We start from the raw sequence: 17,544 nt of genomic DNA on the forward strand, positions 1-17,544 counted from the left end.
TGCAAACAAAGTTGCACGAATAATGAAAGGGCCCTGTTTCACAACATACCTAATTATTGGATAATACTCGTTTTGTTTTTATGGTATCCAATACTCCTTCGGGGTCTTTAGCTTCCCACTTCCCACGTCCCATCTTTATTCGTTGTGGCTTGCTGTGACATTCGCTACTTTTTTTCAGTATTTGCTCTTTGCGCCACATTCTAAACATTTGTCAACAGCGCACAAAAATCAAAATAGTTTCCGATATTTATATAACTTTTTAATGTTAAAAGCCTTTAAAACTTATAAAAAATTGAAATGCCACGAAACCTAAATGCAGAACGTGACAACCCATGTTTGCAGGAACAGGAACTGTCATTCAAATGCCTCAGCAAATACAACTACGACAAGGACAAGTGCGAGGTATATTTCGCGAACTACAACAATTGCAAGGAGTTTTGGGTATTTATAAATTATATATTTATTGAAGTTGCAAATCTTATTATCTTCCGTTTTAGAATAAAGTGCGGTCAGATCGTCGTGCTAAGGGAATTGCGCCTTATCTCCCACCTGTGGAAGAACGAGCCGATATCAAAGCGGAATATTTTAGGTCTAAGCCACCTCAAAATTAGCGACTCTACTGAGATATAAATATGTAAATGTTTTTAAAGTTGTTTTTCTATATTAATTTTAGTAACTCGCTGCTAAACAAAAGATTCGAATTTTAAATCAGTTCGCTTTTAAATCGTGTATGGATGAAGCACCGACAATTTTCAAATTGGGTATTACTTCCTGTAACATCGAATATGCCAGCTCGTACTCCAACGTTGCTTTGGGATCGTCTACAATTAGTAACTTCAGCGTTGGTATGCGGTACAGACACGAAAGTCCATTCACTGTGCAACTTGTACCCGATATATCTAAAACTTCTAGTTTTGTATATCCCGAACCAGACACCCGATCTAGGCACCAATCATCAAAAGTGGGAACATTGTGCAATGATAAGAATTTTAACTCTTCTAAATTACGCAAATTCTCTAATCCTTCATAATAAAGCGTCATATTATCGCATCGTAAAGCCTCAACTTTAAATGCTGGGTGATATTTCTTTGGCAAGTTGAACTCTCTATCTTCGTTGGCACGCATCCAGCCCCGTTCGTTTAAAAATTTTACAGCACCCCCTCGATACAGTAAGAAGTGCGCCGCGGCTAGCTCCGGGCCGAGTATTTCATGTCGTTCTGGAATATATTGCTGCATATGTTTCTCCAAACGTTCATTCCGTTTTCGCCACCACTCTTTAAGTGCCCTTGGTCCAAGATTAATCGGTTTCTGCATAGCGATGATATAATCGGAGGTTTGTTCTGAATTCTCGAATACTTTAAGTTTACTATTCCAATCACCAGGCCTTTCGCCAATCGGCTTTCGCCATTTTAATTTCTCTTTATCCGCAATTAGTTCTGCCCGTATACGGTCCAAAGTGGAGCTGTGTGTGCCATCCGGAGTTGATTTAGGTTGGGAAGACAGATGCTTCAGACGTAAGGCAACAATTAAAGTTTCACCTTGTCGGATCTTGAGTAAAGTAACTGTGCGTAACATTTTACTTTATCTCAGGACGATTATAAATATATATTTGCAACTATCTTTTACCAATTAGCCTCCTTGTTTCACATAACAAACGGCAGAGATCAGCTGATGAACAAAATGGATTAGAATGAAAGAAAGAATAAAAGAAAAAAGTAAAAAAAGTTGCCCTGTACTTCCGGTAGTGCATTCCAATGAATTTCAATCATGATGCAATAATGAAAGGGTGTTGTACGTTGTGACAGCCCGAAATCGAACTACCTTAGGTCAATATTGTATTTTGGAAGTACAAGAAAAACGGGAAGAAAAAAAGCCCTTTAGTTGAAAAAGTACTAAAATCTCAACAGCGTTCCGATTATCTGAATAGGTATATATATGGCTTGGTAGTCTCATAAAGTTGTAGATAATTAAAATAATAAAATAAGGCGCGTTTTTATTCACAGGAATATGATAATTTGCTTAAAATTTTTGAGCTGATAATACCCAGCTAGAACAGTATGGCATATATAACTCCTTTTATAAGCCGCATCACTAAGAAAATTATCCCTTGTGAATTTGAAATGTTTCCCTTATATTGTACAGGCCAAATAGAGGAATTAATTTACGTGTGATATTTTGTCCCCCTCTTTCAAATGGGCTTCTTGTGCGCATATATCAGGTTTGATAGCTGTTGACCATACCAATAATGCCTCATACTTAGTTTTACTAGATCAATTCGTGTTCTCGAGAAAAAAAATTTCACGATTCAAAAATCTGAGTATAGCGGCCAAATTCTTTTCTAAAAATTTTGAAAATTCTCCGTTTTTGGCCTATATTTGCTTTGTATGGTATTTGCCATAAAATATAGGCCAAAAACGATAAATGTTCAAAATTTGGAGAAAAAAGATTTTTCAGATTTTTGGATCGTGAAATTTTTTTTTCTCGGAGAACACGAATTGATCTAGTAAATCTGAGTATGAGGCATTATTCGTATGCCAACAGCTATCAAACCTATATATTCGCACTAAGGTTTTGTTGTGTTCCACAGTGTTATATAAGGGATACTTTGAGGAATCATATAAACAATTATACATTACCCAAGTTCACGTACATCCAAATTATTTATTTGTTTTTGAAATTAACAATATATTTCAGAATTTATAATTAATACGTTGTGTTCATTTTAGTAAATGCACTTTGATTTTTAATTGTACAAAATTTATTATATACATACAGTATCGGTCATATCAATAGCAACCCTATTTCAAAGTGATATTATTTCCCTCTCATGTTAATTTATTTCTAAGAATTTACAATACTTACCAAATTTCAAGCAATTAGAAAACAAATGTCAGCGAATAAGAACAAAACGAACAACGAAAATTGAATCAATGTAGCTTGTTTAGAATTTTTTTCTAATATTTTGGGAAATGTTCAGTGAAATTAGCCAAGAAACAACACAGTTTCTCCTAAGGTAGTTCAAGATGGCGGATTAGAGCGAGAAGTTGCCAACGTATAACACCTTTCATTATTGCATGCATCATGAATTTCAATGAAGTCCCAACTGACAGTTGACAGTTCTTCCTTTTCTGTAATGGCCTCACTAAAATTTTTGAACGCTGGCAGCATTGACATGCGCCATTTTCTTCTTTCTCCCTTTTGACAAACGTTGACAAACGATCCGAAAAATTTCACAAATGGTGCGAAGCGTGTTTTGGTGGTGATTTAAAAGCGAAATTTGCTTGAAAAAATCACATAAATTTGCACTAAAATAGTTGCAATCTGTAGAAAAAGTGTTGAGCTTCAAATTGCAGTATTTTCGTCAGTGTGGAAAAAACCATAAATCGTCGAAAGATTGGCAAAAAAATTGGAGCACTTTAATTTGTCTGTCGTGTGAGACGATTGAAAACCGAGACAAAGCAACGACAGCATTTCGCCAGACACCATCAAAAATTATTTTGTTGTCTGAATTCAAAGTGAATCACATTTCCCAACATCCAACATGTCTGGCAGTGAGGATGGACAATTGCAAAGTCCTGGCTACGATAATTATGCATTAAGGTGTGTATGCTATGTCTTGAAAGACCATGGAAAATTGTTTGCCCAGTTCATGTAATTATTTCGGGGGGGAGTAGTATGGAGACCATATTGTGTGTATAACTCGTGTCTTCTGACACAGTCACACATGTAGAATATTTGGGTTGAAGGGCAAATAAAACAAATTTCCATGGAAAAAACTTACGCATTATTTTGAAAGATTGTTAAATTGTGATTTTTAGGAAATTGAAAGAGTAAAAGCACGTATGAAATTTTTGCATATGTAATTAAATGAAATGTGTAAAGCATGGCGCAGCTTTAGACGCAAAATTAAGCAATTTTGATCGCGCAAACTAGAAAGAAAAATGTTTTTAAACTTATGGCTAATATCAAACTATAAATCGAGTAAAACAATACTAACCTATATACATAATTGCTTAGTTTTGCAAAACTTCATCTTGTTATACAAAGAATACCAACAAAACCTATCCATAGTATGCTTATCCATTAATATCACCCAGTTTCAGCTAAACCTTGCCCCTTCCTGAACCACTTTCATTGACCCTACATCATTTCCATTTGTCCAATCTCCAGCCCATTAGGTCTAAACAATATATCACTTAATTACGTACTTTTTTATTTACTCAAGTTTTTTCATTGCTAATAGGCCAAAAAGTGTGTACATGTCCAAAGAACGATGCGCGCGATGGCCACCATCAAATCACATTAAATCTAAAAAGCTATAAAATATAAAACAAAAATTAAAAATAATTCTTAAAAAATGTCATGAAAATGTAAACATGAATTCGTAAATTCCTCGTAATGTTGATGCAAAAATAATATAAATGGTATGAAGAATAATAGTCGATACAAGTGTGAAATCTTTGCGTAGCAGTCTGACATATACCCCACACATCACGTCGCATTTCGTCTAAACAGCGATGGTGCACGCGCATGATCGTCAGCACCGTAACAAGACGCTATACAAGATTCTAAGTGGCTTTGTAAGGGAGAGAGTCCAGCCTAATGTATTCCTGTTACCCTGTAAAATCGGAAGTGTGGTGTAAACCCTAGCCTATTATCAACAATATAATAATGGCTGTTTGACCAGCTGATCAACTTCTTGTCATACATTCCTGCACAGTTGATGCAAGGCAACCACAAATTAAGTGGCATGAGCGATTTTCCCCACTAGCCATGATGACGTCTACGCAGGTGGGTGCGACAGAAATATATACAGCAGCGACATTAGTGTTTGGCTGGCTACTAGTCGTCCAACTCCTCTCCCTTTTATCGCTGCCAGTAACAGCTTGGCGCTACCGCGCTGCACTACAAATAAAATAGAGTACGACAAATTTGAGCTGGACGAGAGGCTTGTTGGTGTGGTAAATTTATTTTTTTGTAAAAAAGTTTTTACATTTAATGCAACATATTTCAGTAATTTCTTTCTTCTTTACAAAAAAAGAAAAAAACATTTCTATATTCACTATTTCTTCCATATAAAAACTGAGCCTTTAGGTAAATGCTGCTGATGTCGATTTACTTTTTGTGTGCCTTGGACAATTGCTTCACTGAATTGTTTAAGGGGCTTCGCGCGGTAAACAAAACTATTCAAGGTGAGTGCAAGCGAGTAATTCATAATACGTAGAAGATTTATTCAGGTCAACGTACTTATAAAACTCTATTTTTAAGGAGATGACTTGCTTGTGTAAGTATACCAGACCTACTTATTATTGTTGAATCGATTGAAGAAAACGTCAAATTTGCAAAAACAAAAAATAAAATAAAATAAAAGAAATGTGTGCTCGTATATGCTTGCAATTTGAGTTAGCAACTTAATTAAGATTAAGTGGATGTCTTTTGCTGATGGCAGAATGGCATGGAAACATAATTGCACTCAAGTTTACGGCAGCGGAAACTCTATTTAAGGTGCGTTTCATATTTATTTACATATATATTGCCTTTATTTCTATGCATACATATACCTACATTTTCACAGGTATGTACATCATCCCAGCAAACATTTGGAGTCATAAATGAGTCTTTAGGGAATCCTATTTCGGAGCCATTACGCTCATAATGAGCTTATTTAAGAGTCCGATATGAGAGTGTTTACCTTCCTCCGAAGGTCGACATATGTATATGAGCTTAATTTCATATATCAAATAAGCCCCAATATGAGTAATGTTGGCCTCATATACGGCTCATTTTGGACTCTTTTAAAACAATTTTTGGCCTCATATATGAATCATTTCAGACTCTTTTTGAGGCTCTTATCGGCTTTATAAATTACTACATTTGGACTCTCATTTTAGGTTGTTCTTTGAGTCTTATTGAACGCACTATATTTGCAAAGGCATTCAGCAAAAATTCCTTTCAAATAACATACATATGTACATACTTACGTGCATATACCCATTACAGCATGCATTCAATAGCAGCTGCTGCAGCTTAATTTTGTACATTTTTTGTTTACTCATTATTTTCGATTTCTGTATAAACAAGTTTAGCTTAATATTTATTGTTTTTATATGGGCTCAAATATCTTGGATAATATATGAATCCTAAAATATTCATTTTTTTGTTTTTGAAACTCATATTTCTTACCTATTTAGGACCATGATTCAATCATGCATCATGATCTAGGACTCCTTTCGGACTCATATATTCTGAACGCTCAGAATATGTTTGCGGGGATAGTACAATAATTACAGAGAGTTTTGCTTCACATCGCAATTCGTGCTCCCTTATATTCATTTTTATGCAGTTCAATGTTGATACTTGTACTTTTATTTGGTTTTGCTTTTTGGTTTCGGTCAATTTCATTTTTATAATTTTTCAAAAGAAAAATTTGAAATGAAGTGAGCCATACGAATTTTCAATTTATTTAGTAAGCAAACGTTTTTTTTCGGCGTACGTAGACTTTTTAGTGGCGACAACAATGATATTTTTCAAATAACTCAGATCGGAATATGCGCTCTCTGGGAAGACAATACGTGTATTTATTGTACCATGATGTACATTGGGGTGAACCAAAAATCCATGTGAAAATGTAAAGTCGGAATTTTTATGCTCTCACCCCCTAGGATTGTTCTATACCGAAAAAAATATAACCCAATTTTTTATATTGAAATCAAAAAATATTTAGAGGTCGCTCAAAGCGTTCAAAGTTGTCGAAGTATTTTAAATGGGGAAAACCACTTTTCGTAGAAATGGTATATAATTCTTGTAAATCCTCATTTTTTCAATCGGAAAACTCTGTTTCTCTTCAGGATATTTCCAATAATAATACCCAATTATTAGTTAACCGTTTTTGCATAGTGAGTATGTATTATAGGTCCGCTAAAACCCCCAGAAAATACTAGACAATGCAATGGGGGGATAAATGAAAAACCTGTAGTATTACAAAATGGGGAACTGAACAGTTTTATATTGTAATGTATTGGAAGTCTCCTGCAGAGAACCATAGTTTTGCGATCGAGAAATATTGATTTTCAAGAATTCTATACCATTTCTACGAAAAATTATTTTTTTCCATGTAAAATATATGGAAAACTTTGACCGCCTTGAGCGACCCTGAATCTTTTTTGATTTCAAAATAAAAAATTGGGGTATATTTTTTCGATATTTAAAATATCGACTTTACTTATTTCGAAACCTAATGTACATACACTGGTGCTCAAAATCTAGTGAATGGTGATGTTTTAAATATTAAAAATCGGCCCTATTATTACGTTTGTCGACTTCGACGTCGGTGTAATTATTTCTTCAATGAAATAGCCATCCTAAGTCCAACTCCAGTTACGCTATTTTACCGGAAAGGTGTTCCTCGCCTCGCAGACATACTGTGGTCAGCGTAGCTGAAGTTGGACTTACGAGGGCTATTTTTTGATGAACAAATTACATCGACGTCGAAGTCGACAACAATTTTGTTATTTTTTATCGTTCACAAATTTTTAATCACCGAGAATTCCGATATATACAGCCAGATTCTGCAATTAAATTCCGAGTGAATTTTCACCCCATACAATTTAAATTCAAAGTGACTTTGGTTGAAATTCACTCGGAAGTGAATTACAGAACTTGCCTGATATACATGGTTTTGGTTAAAGCACGAACGAATGGGGTATTCACACCTGCCTGGTTATATTTTTAAAAACAAAATTCACTAGAGAATAATAATTTTTAACCAGATAACCTGATAACCAGACAGGTGTTAGTACCTCAAATGTTTTTATAAAATAATAACAAAAAAACTAAACTTGAAAAACATTGTGAATATTAAAAGAATTGCTTTTGGCTCAGTTTTGATCAACAGTCCATCTACACTAGGCGACAAATGCAAGTTTACACCTTGTTTTAATATAATTTCACAATTATTTTCATGATTTTTTATTTATTTTTTTTGCATTTCTCTATCTATAATATAGACCATGTAAATAAAAGTTTCACACTTTATATAAAAGCTGACTTCCAAAACGTCAATTGCATACGTGCAAATTATAATGTTCCTAACGTCCAACTACAAAATGTTGGCAATGTATACTTTTCCACAATGCATCCGAAAAGTTATCGAAGCGCATCGCTGGAGTAATCATTGCATCCGAAACAAAGTTGATGCTTCGTTTGTTTTTAGTTGCGATTGGTGTTGTGAAAATGAAAAATTACGAAAGGTTATTCATTCTTATATAGAATATTCAAAATATGCAATGTACGTGGTTGCAATGTTTCGCAACCCTGCATATGCAACAGTTTTAATGCTTCAGTAGAACGGTATCCCAACATTGTATTGGTACGTTTTGGAAGTCAGCCAAATTCACAAATCGTCATCAAAATTTTTAACTTTTTATTCTGTGTTTCTAGAAAACTTTCGAGTGCGCGGTTTTGTAGCACATTCAATTTTAATCCAAGAAGTACAAACGGCTAAATAATCGCGTTGATTTTTGAGAATTTTTTTTGGAGACTGCTTTTGCGTCGTCTTTTTAACCGACTTCCAAAAAAGGAGGAGGTTATCAGTTCGTCGGAATATATTTTTTTTTTTTTTTATGTATGTTACCGCATAACCTTGGACCACGTCAACCGATTTCGATAATTCTTTTTGCATCGGAAAGGTAGTGTCTCAGAGGTGGTCCCATACTAATCTGGTTAAGATCCGATCAGCGGATCATGAGATATATATATATATATATATATTTTTTATAAGAGAGTTGAAGTCGGTTTTTTTTTTGCTAAAAATTACTTGTTATATAACAAGTGCAATTTACAAAAACTGGCGTTGATTTTTGAAATTCTGTTGCTAACGCTCTTCCGCATTTTATTTCATAAGATATTCATGCTTATATGGAAAAAGTGAAAAAATCCGTCACCAAAAAAAAAACTCACAAATCAACGGGATTTTTTAGCCAGTTGAAACTTTCACTTCATTGATTGAAATTGAATCGTCGCTACAAAACTGTATACTCGATAATTTTATAGAAGTTCTGAATACAATGTAGAAAATTTTGATAAACACTTTTAAAAATTTTGTGAACTTTATATATAGTGTGAAATTTGGATTTATATGAATTATATTATAGAATAAACTATATGTTCATAAATAACACGGTGCTACAAAAAGTCATGAAATACACCCGAAACATAAGCTAGTGTAGGTTGTAGGTATGGTCGAGTACAACATGAAAATAGGTCCCGTATAGTTCCTGAACCCTTCATTTTTTATACCAAAAACCCTTATTTTCGTACTTAATGCACTTATCATTAACAGCTTAACTATTTTCAATACTTCAATACCCACATCAAAATATTATTTTCAAACTAAAAGCTGCCAGCTCTTTCGTCTGATGCCGATTGTGATACATATCTAAATTACCTAATTCCCTTAATTCAAGCTCAGTTTGACTTTTTAAACAGATGGCGACCCTACTTCATGTAGTTTAGAAATGAAGCATTTCAAAACTCTTTCGATTGATATCCATATTTTAATAACTCATTATAGTTATTAAATAATTAAATAGTTACCAACCCTCATCAAAAATTTTTTTCTGACGCCTTCGTGTACACATTTTCAAACCACAACCAACCTCGCCTGACACCCATATTGTGATACGTATTCCAGTTACCTAATTCCCATGTATGTACATGTTCAATTGAATTTTTTAAACAGATGGCAACCCTCCTACATGTTGCTTAGAAATAAATCCTTTTCAACATTATTTCGACTGGCACCAATATTGAAGTAATTAATTTAACTTAATTGCATTAATTTTTTTTAATAGGTATTTACCGGATAGCAAACTAACATAATTTAAATCTTCTCCAAATATTTTATTTATTTATTCATTTACAGTCTACAAAGTCAAATGCTTCTTACAGGCTAGTTAATTATTACGTCTTATGTCAAAATTTCGTCAAAATCGGTCCAGAGGTTCTTGAGTAAATGTGTTACAACTTTACTTTATATAAAAATACGTATAAAATTTACTCACTTCTTATTGAAAATCTTTAAAGCTACAAATAATGTTGTATGGGCGGTTAAGGTGGGCGTGGCCCCATGTTCCAAAATTTGGTCATCTTATATATGCCATGGCGATTGACTTCGCCAAATTTCAACTTCGAAGCAGCAGTAGTTCATTAATGCCAGAAAAACCGAATTAGGACAATTGTGTATTGGTGAATGGCGTAAAACTTAAATGCAAAATTTAATAAAAAGTAAAATTTAAATTAAATGTCAATTGAATTGCAATTAAAAAATTTCGTGAAATCGGCTTTAAGTGTACCAATTCTATTAAGAAAAACGTGGGACGTAAATCATATTCGTTTTGAAATTACGTTCCCGAGAGACGAAAAAAAAAAATAAAAAGCCCATATAATTATTATGAGAAGACTTAAATCATATTCGTCTTGAAATAAACGTCCCGAGAGACGAAAAAATAAAAAGCCCATATAATTTATTATGAGAAGACTTAAATAATATTCGTCTTGAAATAATCGTCCCGCGAGACGAAAAAAGATATTTCTCGCAAATAATTATTATACAAAGACGAAAAAAATTTCTCTTGAAACAAGGCGACGTTTTTGATCCTAAATATTAGAATAATAATTATTTTCGGTCTCTGCTTTTTTTTGTAGCACCGTGTAATTAATGGAAAAATCTTGCCGTAAAAATAATTGTGAATATTAAATTAGGACAAGCTGTACACTTTCGCAGGCGCTAAACGGTTAAGTAGTATATCAAGCAACCTTGATGGGCCTTCAACAAGTACCGCTAGAAGTCTTATAAGCAGGGAACGGATTTTATGGAAATTGCCTTTTTTTCTGCTAAAGATATAGAGTATATTTGATTAGGAACGTCCACGATTCAGCTTTCCCTGATTCCATATATGTATACTTATTTGATGTTGCCTTTTTTTTGCCTTTTTTAAGATATTTGCCTTTTATACCTTTAATTGTAAAGGGCAAGGAAGAAGCCCTTATTCCTGATAATATGAAAGTTTTAAACGTTCCATTCATAAATTGGGCGCCACTTGTGTATCAACTTGTATGAATTTTGAATCGATTGTTTATATTTTTTGGCATAATAGTACCTTAAAAGAGAGCCAACCTGAGTTGTCAATCACACCTTGTTTAATACAGACTAGCGAGGCCAACTAAATCGGCGGCCGATAAAATCCGTGGTGTGCGATGGATATAAAACATTTTAAACAAGAAATATTGCCGTTATTTTTTCATTTTTATGATTTTTATTCATGTGATTAGCAGTGGCAAAAATGTATGTATTTAGTACGTATATGTATATTAAAAATGAAGTGATCAGTTATGAAACATATAAATCTTTACATGTTCTGTTAAAAAATTTCTAAAATAACAAGCGAAAATCCCCAAGTTCTATATCGTAGCAGTGGCCACATTGAGTGTTTGTCACAGACACGGTTTATATCAAAAATTTTGAAGTGAAAATACCTTCTAAAAATTATTGGCTGCATTTCTTTATTCATTCTGAACGTTTTGAATAAACTTTTTTGTTTACTTATTCTTTAGAACGTTCCTGATGATATGTTAACATATATTTCAAACACATTCTGTTTAATCTGGCTGTGAAATGGGATTATCGAGAATGTATAAAGAAACGCAGCCATTGTATCATATAATGAAACTACATAGTAATTGTCTTTTTACTTGAAAAATAAAACTTTCTAAAATAAATGTATTTTTTTTAGAATTTTTCGGTTTTTGTCTTTTTTTAGTGCCTTCTTTGCCTCTTTTTGCGATGTCTAGTGCCTTTTCCTGTCTATTTCCCTATTTTATTTTGCCTTTTCTAGCCTATTTTGTTATTTGATTTTGCTTTTTTTATAGGTTTTTAGGTCCTAAAAATCCGTTCCCTACTTATAACCAACCTAGAAATAATTTTAGACTCCTTTAGCGAAAGCGAAGACTCGAATGTAGAATCTGAAAACTTCAAAAATGCGAAGTTAAAGCTCATTTGAAGGCCTATCTTAAAGAAAAACGAGTTCATCTGCGTGAAAATCGTCTCGACTGGTGGAAAACTAAACTAAATACGACAAATTGACAGATCTGGCCCGCAAATATTTGAGCGCTCCACCTGCCAGCGTCCAAGTGAGCAATTGTTCAATGCAGCCGACCTTATATACGAGCCTCTAAGAAATCGCCTCATGAGATAAAATGCAACAAAATTACTTTTTTTGAAATATAATATGCCCCTTTTGAACTTTGGCTACTAGATTAAAAAACTGTATAGTATGTTAAGCACTCGTTCAAGGTTCTAATAATTTACAAAATTTTGAAGTAATAAAAACGATAACTTTTCCTAACACGCATTCGCATTCCGAAAATTCACGAAGGTGAAAAATATGACATAATATAACCGACAAATTTACAGGGGCCCGATATTTTCACAAGTTCTGAATATTTTTCTTTTGTTTGTTTAATTTTTATTAATTTTTTATAGTAGTATAGCTCACTATCTAGCAAACACCATATGAATCTAATTTTCAGATTTTGTGCAAACATTTGCAAAATTTGACAGTTTCATCAAAATTTCAAATGATTTAATCAGAATTTGTAGAAAATGCAGTGCAAGTTTGAAGTAGCAGTTTTGTAGCCCATTAAATCCAGTATAATAAAGAGCAAGTTTCAAGTTGGTAACAAATCCCGTAGTTTTTTGAAATTTTTTTTGCTGACAGTGTCACGCATACCATGGAACATACTTGGAATTTTTTCAAAATTTTGCTCAAAGTTTGAAATTTGGATTGATATGATTTTTGCTACATAACAAGCTACACTTTCATAAAAATTTAATAGAAAAAGTCAAATGTCGTGATCCTATTAATTTGTCCGACACCAGATATGTACATACGTATTTACAAATTAATGACGCTAAAAATGGTCGGGACCAATACAAAGTCGATCTGTTGTCGAAAGAGCATGTTGCCGGTGGTGTTATTGTAGTTGCAGCAGCACGCTGCACTTTCCTGGATCATTATAATATCGTAGACACGTCTATGTCCTAGTCAAACAGGTCACTAACCTCGAACCAGGGTATGCAAGCTCAACATAGCTCTGAATCATGAAGTCGTCGATTACGTAATCACCTATCTGACTGATTTAGGCTGATAACATTTAGTAATTACAAAACGTCAACAAAATCAATCACGAAAATGACAGGTAAATTAATAACTTTGCCAGAAATTATTTTTAAATATGAAATACACCTTAAAATGAGGCCTATTTGTTTTAAATATTTATGTATTCACAAAAAAGTCTCGTATTTCTTTACTCTTTACTAATTTACTAACTTGAAAACTTTTTCGCGACTTAATCAGTCGTATATGTATGAATGTAATTAAAATTTAAATGTTGCGCTGATTCTAAACGGAAACGGTTAGTTTGCATGGAACACGCAACGTTTTCCACCTACATTTTCTTTCGTGTTACTTTTTTGGTGAATTACATATCCAATTGTTTATCTTATACTTATACTTTAATAACATAGACATAAACAAAAGTACTACTACATTTTGATCATGGAAGTTTTTAATCTAATAGACAGCAAGCTCCTTGAAGCAATCTCACGCTGACCAAGCCAGAAAAGTAAATTGACATCAAGGTGATATTTTAAGTTTTCGTTGATTTTTTATGAAAGTAAGTTACAAAAAAGTAAAAAAAAAATATTTAAAAAATGAAATCCCTCAAACATCATTAACTAAGAAATAATGAGAAATAAATGTAACGACTGGCCATTGCAAAGCGCCAAATACGTTTGGAACTTGCACATGGGACTTCGACCGGAACAGGAGCGGTACACACGCCAACTGGGATGAATGGATGGTGCAGGCGGCGCCTCCTGCTGCTGCCTATACAAAGTGCAAATGAACATCATTAACTATAGCCAACATATTGCATAAAATTGTTGCCCATACATTGCATACATATTTCATTTAATTACTTTGCAAAATTTAGCATTCTACCTTTATTAAAAACATAACTGTAAACAGAAAAAAAAATAGCAAATATCTATTCTCTTCCCAAGTTTTACCGATTTTATTTCATATTTTCATCATAATTAAAATTAATTAGCGGTGAGGAAGATGCGGACTCTTTGGACATCAAACCACCACAGGCCAACGTGCTGCATTCGCGTGATCCCGCTGGTTCGAGACGGAAAGAAAAATCGTCCAAGGAGAAGAAACATTCCAAAGAAAAGAAACATCGCAATGAAAGAGAGCGTGCTAGTGGCCGTGAACGCGGCGAAAGGGAACGAGATCAGCGCGAGCGCGACACCAGAGAACCGCATGGTAGAGAACGAGACATGCGCAATGATCGTGGAGGAGGCGTGCGTCCAGTCGATATAGAGCGAACCCGCGGCGACCACCGTAGAGGCGGCGAGGAACGTGAAGAAATGGCGCGTTATCATCAGCGTGGCAGTGGCTATGAACGCGACGACGGCAGCCACAGAGATATGATGCCGAACAGCGAGCGCCGTTACGCGAAACACTACGAACCGCACAATAATGACATGCGTCGCAACAGTGGCAGCAGCGGTGGTGGTGGTGGCGGCCCTTATCACCAACAATATCAACATCCTCATATGCCGCGGCAGCGACCGGATTACTATGAGCGCGGCGCTAGTGGTGCCTACCACCATGGTGGCCTTGACTATTACAACAATAGACATCAGCACCAGCAGCAGCAGCAACAGTATGGCGGTGGAGGTGGAGGTGGCAAGCACTCGCATATTGAGTACAATGAGGTCAGCTATGAGATTCAGCGCGAGCGTCGTAAATATAACTACGATGCGCAGAATGACTCGGAGAGTATTGAACAGGATTTGCGTTCACGTTTACTTAGTAAACGACATAAGTACGTAAAGAGCAGTGGCGGCGATGTTATCGAGTTGGCGGAGAGCTATGAGTCAACGTCTACGGTACAAAGGCAACGGTACGGCGATGCAGAGCGCCACGAACGTCATCGTCAAAAGCATGAAAAAGTGCGTGAATCCGTTATTGAGGTGCTTGATAGTCCGGAGCTCGTTGAGGTGGAGGGCACACAAGCAGAGGAAGCTCATCGTCAACGCCGCAAGCATAAGCATCGCAACAAGGAACGCGAAGTAGTGCTGTCAGAGACGGTAGTGAGTACAGAACGCGTGGAGCGGCCGGAGAAGCGAAAATCACCCGATGACCCAGAGATGCTGTCGCGTCGCGAAAAAATACTGGCCGTTGAGCGTGAGAAAGTGAAGCGTAAGGAGATGGCGCGAGAGGAGTTGGAGGCGCGTCGTCGAGCACGCAGTGCTTTGAGTCCAAGTGCGGTTGCAGCTTCCGTTACAGCGGGGTTAAATGTCATGAAGCGCAAGAAGCAGGAAGATGTTGTTGAGGTGGAAGTGAAACGGAAACGATCCAAGAAGGCGATAGCTTCTAAGCAGCGTAGTGACGAGGAGGAAGAGGGCGAAGCGATAGACAGTGAAGCGGATGACGACGACGATGAGGACGAGGAGAACGAAAGTGAGGAGATGGAAACAGAGAGCGGAAGCGGCGATAGTGAAAGTGACAGCGAGAGTAACTCTGAAGAGGAAGGTGCAATTGCGCGGCGTGAAAAACATCACCGTAAGCGTAGCAAAGCCGAGAAGAAAAAGAAAAAGAAGAAACATCGTTCCCGCAAAGCACGAGACAATGGTGTTCAAAATGAAGACAATGTCGTTGATGACGACGATGATGATGCTGAAGAGGACGACGACGTTGATATACCGGAAAGCCCGTTTTCTATAGGCGAACTTTCCAAATCCCCCATACGTCGTCAGCATCGCGCAAAGAAGCACAAGAAAAAGAAGAGTAAAAAACATGTCGAAGACGACGATGAAGAAGATGGTGAACACCGTTCATCGCGTTCGCGTACACGCTCTGCCCGCTCACACTCGCGTTCTCCCTCCCGTACACTTTCGCGCTCACGCTCACATACGCCTCGTCGCAAGAGCACACATTCACGTTCCCGTTCCCGTTCTCATTCAGGCTCACGTGGCTCTTCGCCACGGCGACATGCAACACGCTCACGTTCCCGCTCCCGTTCACATTCACATTTTGGCTCAGGTTCAATGTCATCGCGCTCACTTTCACGTTCATCACGTTCACGCTCAAGGTCACGAACACGTTCACGCTCACGCTCCGAAGAGCGTGACATGAAGTCGGCGCACAAAACAGAAGCTGAGGCCACTGCTGCGGGCACAAGACGACGTGGAGAAGGTGATGGTCGGAATGATTCGCCTGCACGGGACGACAAAGGTGCGCCTTTGCCTGACTACTTCCCGGGCATACAGGGCTGCCGCTCCGTCGAAGAGTTCCAATGTTTGAATCGCATAGAAGAGGGCACTTATGGTGTGGTCTACCGCGCCAAGGACAAACGTACCAACGAGATTGTTGCATTGAAGCGCCTGAAAATGGAGAAAGAAAAAGAAGGCTTTCCCATAACGTCATTGCGTGAGATCAATACGCTTCTGAAAGGCCAGCACCCAAATATAGTTACAGTGCGCGAGATAGTCGTCGGTTCGAATATGGATAAAATTTTCATTGTTATGGACTATGTGGAACATGACCTCAAATCGTTGATGGAGACCATGAAGGCACGCAAACAGTTTTTTCTGCCCGGTGAAGTAAAATGTCTGACGCAGCAGCTACTGCGTGCAGTCGGACATTTACATGACAATTGGATATTACATCGAGATTTAAAAACCTCGAATCTGCTACTCTCACACAAAGGTATTTTGAAAGTGGGTGACTTCGGCTTGGCCCGTGAATATGGTTCCCCACTGAAAAAGTACACGTCACTGGTAGTCACACTGTGGTACCGCGCACCCGAGTTGCTGCTCTGTTCACCGGAATACTCAACACCCATTGACATTTGGTCGGTGGGCTGCATTTTTGGCGAGTTCCTGCAAATGGGTCCACTCTTTCCGGGCAAGACGGAAACTGATGAGCTGAACAAAATTTTTAAGGTGAGTCAAAAACCAGCAAAATATGTAGGTTTAAAAAGTTCTTGTAACCGAATGCACTGTTCAAAATGAAAAGAGATTTCCCTTTCCCCGCCCGCTTTTTATAAAATTTGTGTACCGCAGTAAAAGCTTAGTCGATCTTTCCCAATCGGTTTCGTACAGATTTAGACCTATACAATTGACTTGTTATTCTTTTACATTTTACAAAAATTTTAAATATATTTTCTTTATTCCTTTTCCCAGGAACTTGGCACACCAAACGAACGCATTTGGCCCGGATACAAAGATTTACCTGCCGTCCGCAATATGTTAAGTCAAAATTCGCAATTCGCCGACTATCCTGTTTCCAATTTACGCAAGCGTTTCGCTGAAAAAACCACCGACTTAGGCATTGAGTTGCTGCAGGGTCTTCTTACTTACGATCCAAAAAAAAAGACTAACCGCAGACGCGGCCCTAAAACATAGCCACTTCA

General features: G+C 36.6%; 3 protein-coding genes across 5 annotated transcripts in view; 2 read left to right on the forward strand and 1 right to left on the reverse strand.

Moving 5' to 3' along the window:
- LOC118739385 (distal membrane-arm assembly complex protein 2) overlaps positions 1–1,759 on the reverse strand; it is a 2,240-nt gene extending 481 nt beyond the window's left edge. Inside the window, exons 1-2 of one of the 2 annotated variants that reach the window (XM_036470669.1) lie at positions 1,627–1,759; positions 989–1,562 (exon numbers count right to left, since the gene is read on the reverse strand). In XM_036470669.1, the coding sequence (XP_036326562.1) occupies positions 989–1,562; positions 1,627–1,750 (698 nt within the window). In that variant the 5' untranslated portion in view covers positions 1,751–1,759. Of the gene's footprint in view, positions 1–639 lie in introns of those variants that run through there. The other variant, XM_036470670.1, reaches the window with a different exon arrangement.
- On the forward strand, positions 148–633 carry LOC118739387 (coiled-coil-helix-coiled-coil-helix domain-containing protein 7-like). The gene is made up of 2 exons (XM_036470672.1): positions 148–441; positions 498–633. The coding sequence occupies exons 1-2, from the start codon at positions 298–300 to the stop codon at positions 609–611; spliced, it is 258 nt and encodes an 85-aa protein (XP_036326565.1). The 5' UTR covers positions 148–297; the 3' UTR covers positions 612–633.
- A 1,424-nt stretch (positions 1,760–3,183) lies between the features above and the next one.
- Positions 3,184–17,544, forward strand: part of LOC118739388 (serine/threonine-protein kinase PITSLRE-like) — a 15,540-nt gene continuing 1,179 nt past the window's right edge. The window contains exons 1-3 of one of the 2 annotated variants that reach the window (XM_036470673.1): positions 3,184–3,600; positions 14,170–17,074; positions 17,315–17,496. In XM_036470673.1, coding sequence (XP_036326566.1) covers positions 3,542–3,600; positions 14,170–17,074; positions 17,315–17,496 — 3,146 coding nt within the window. In that variant the 5' untranslated portion in view covers positions 3,184–3,541. Of the gene's footprint in view, positions 3,601–14,169; positions 17,075–17,314; positions 17,533–17,544 lie in introns of both variants that reach the window. The other variant, XM_036470674.1, reaches the window with a different exon arrangement.

Source organism: Rhagoletis pomonella, unplaced genomic scaffold (genome assembly GCF_013731165.1).
Source record: "Rhagoletis pomonella isolate Grant_MI unplaced genomic scaffold, Rhpom_1.0 Rhpom_scaffold_00005, whole genome shotgun sequence".
Lineage (NCBI taxonomy): Eukaryota > Metazoa > Arthropoda > Insecta > Diptera > Tephritidae > Rhagoletis > Rhagoletis pomonella.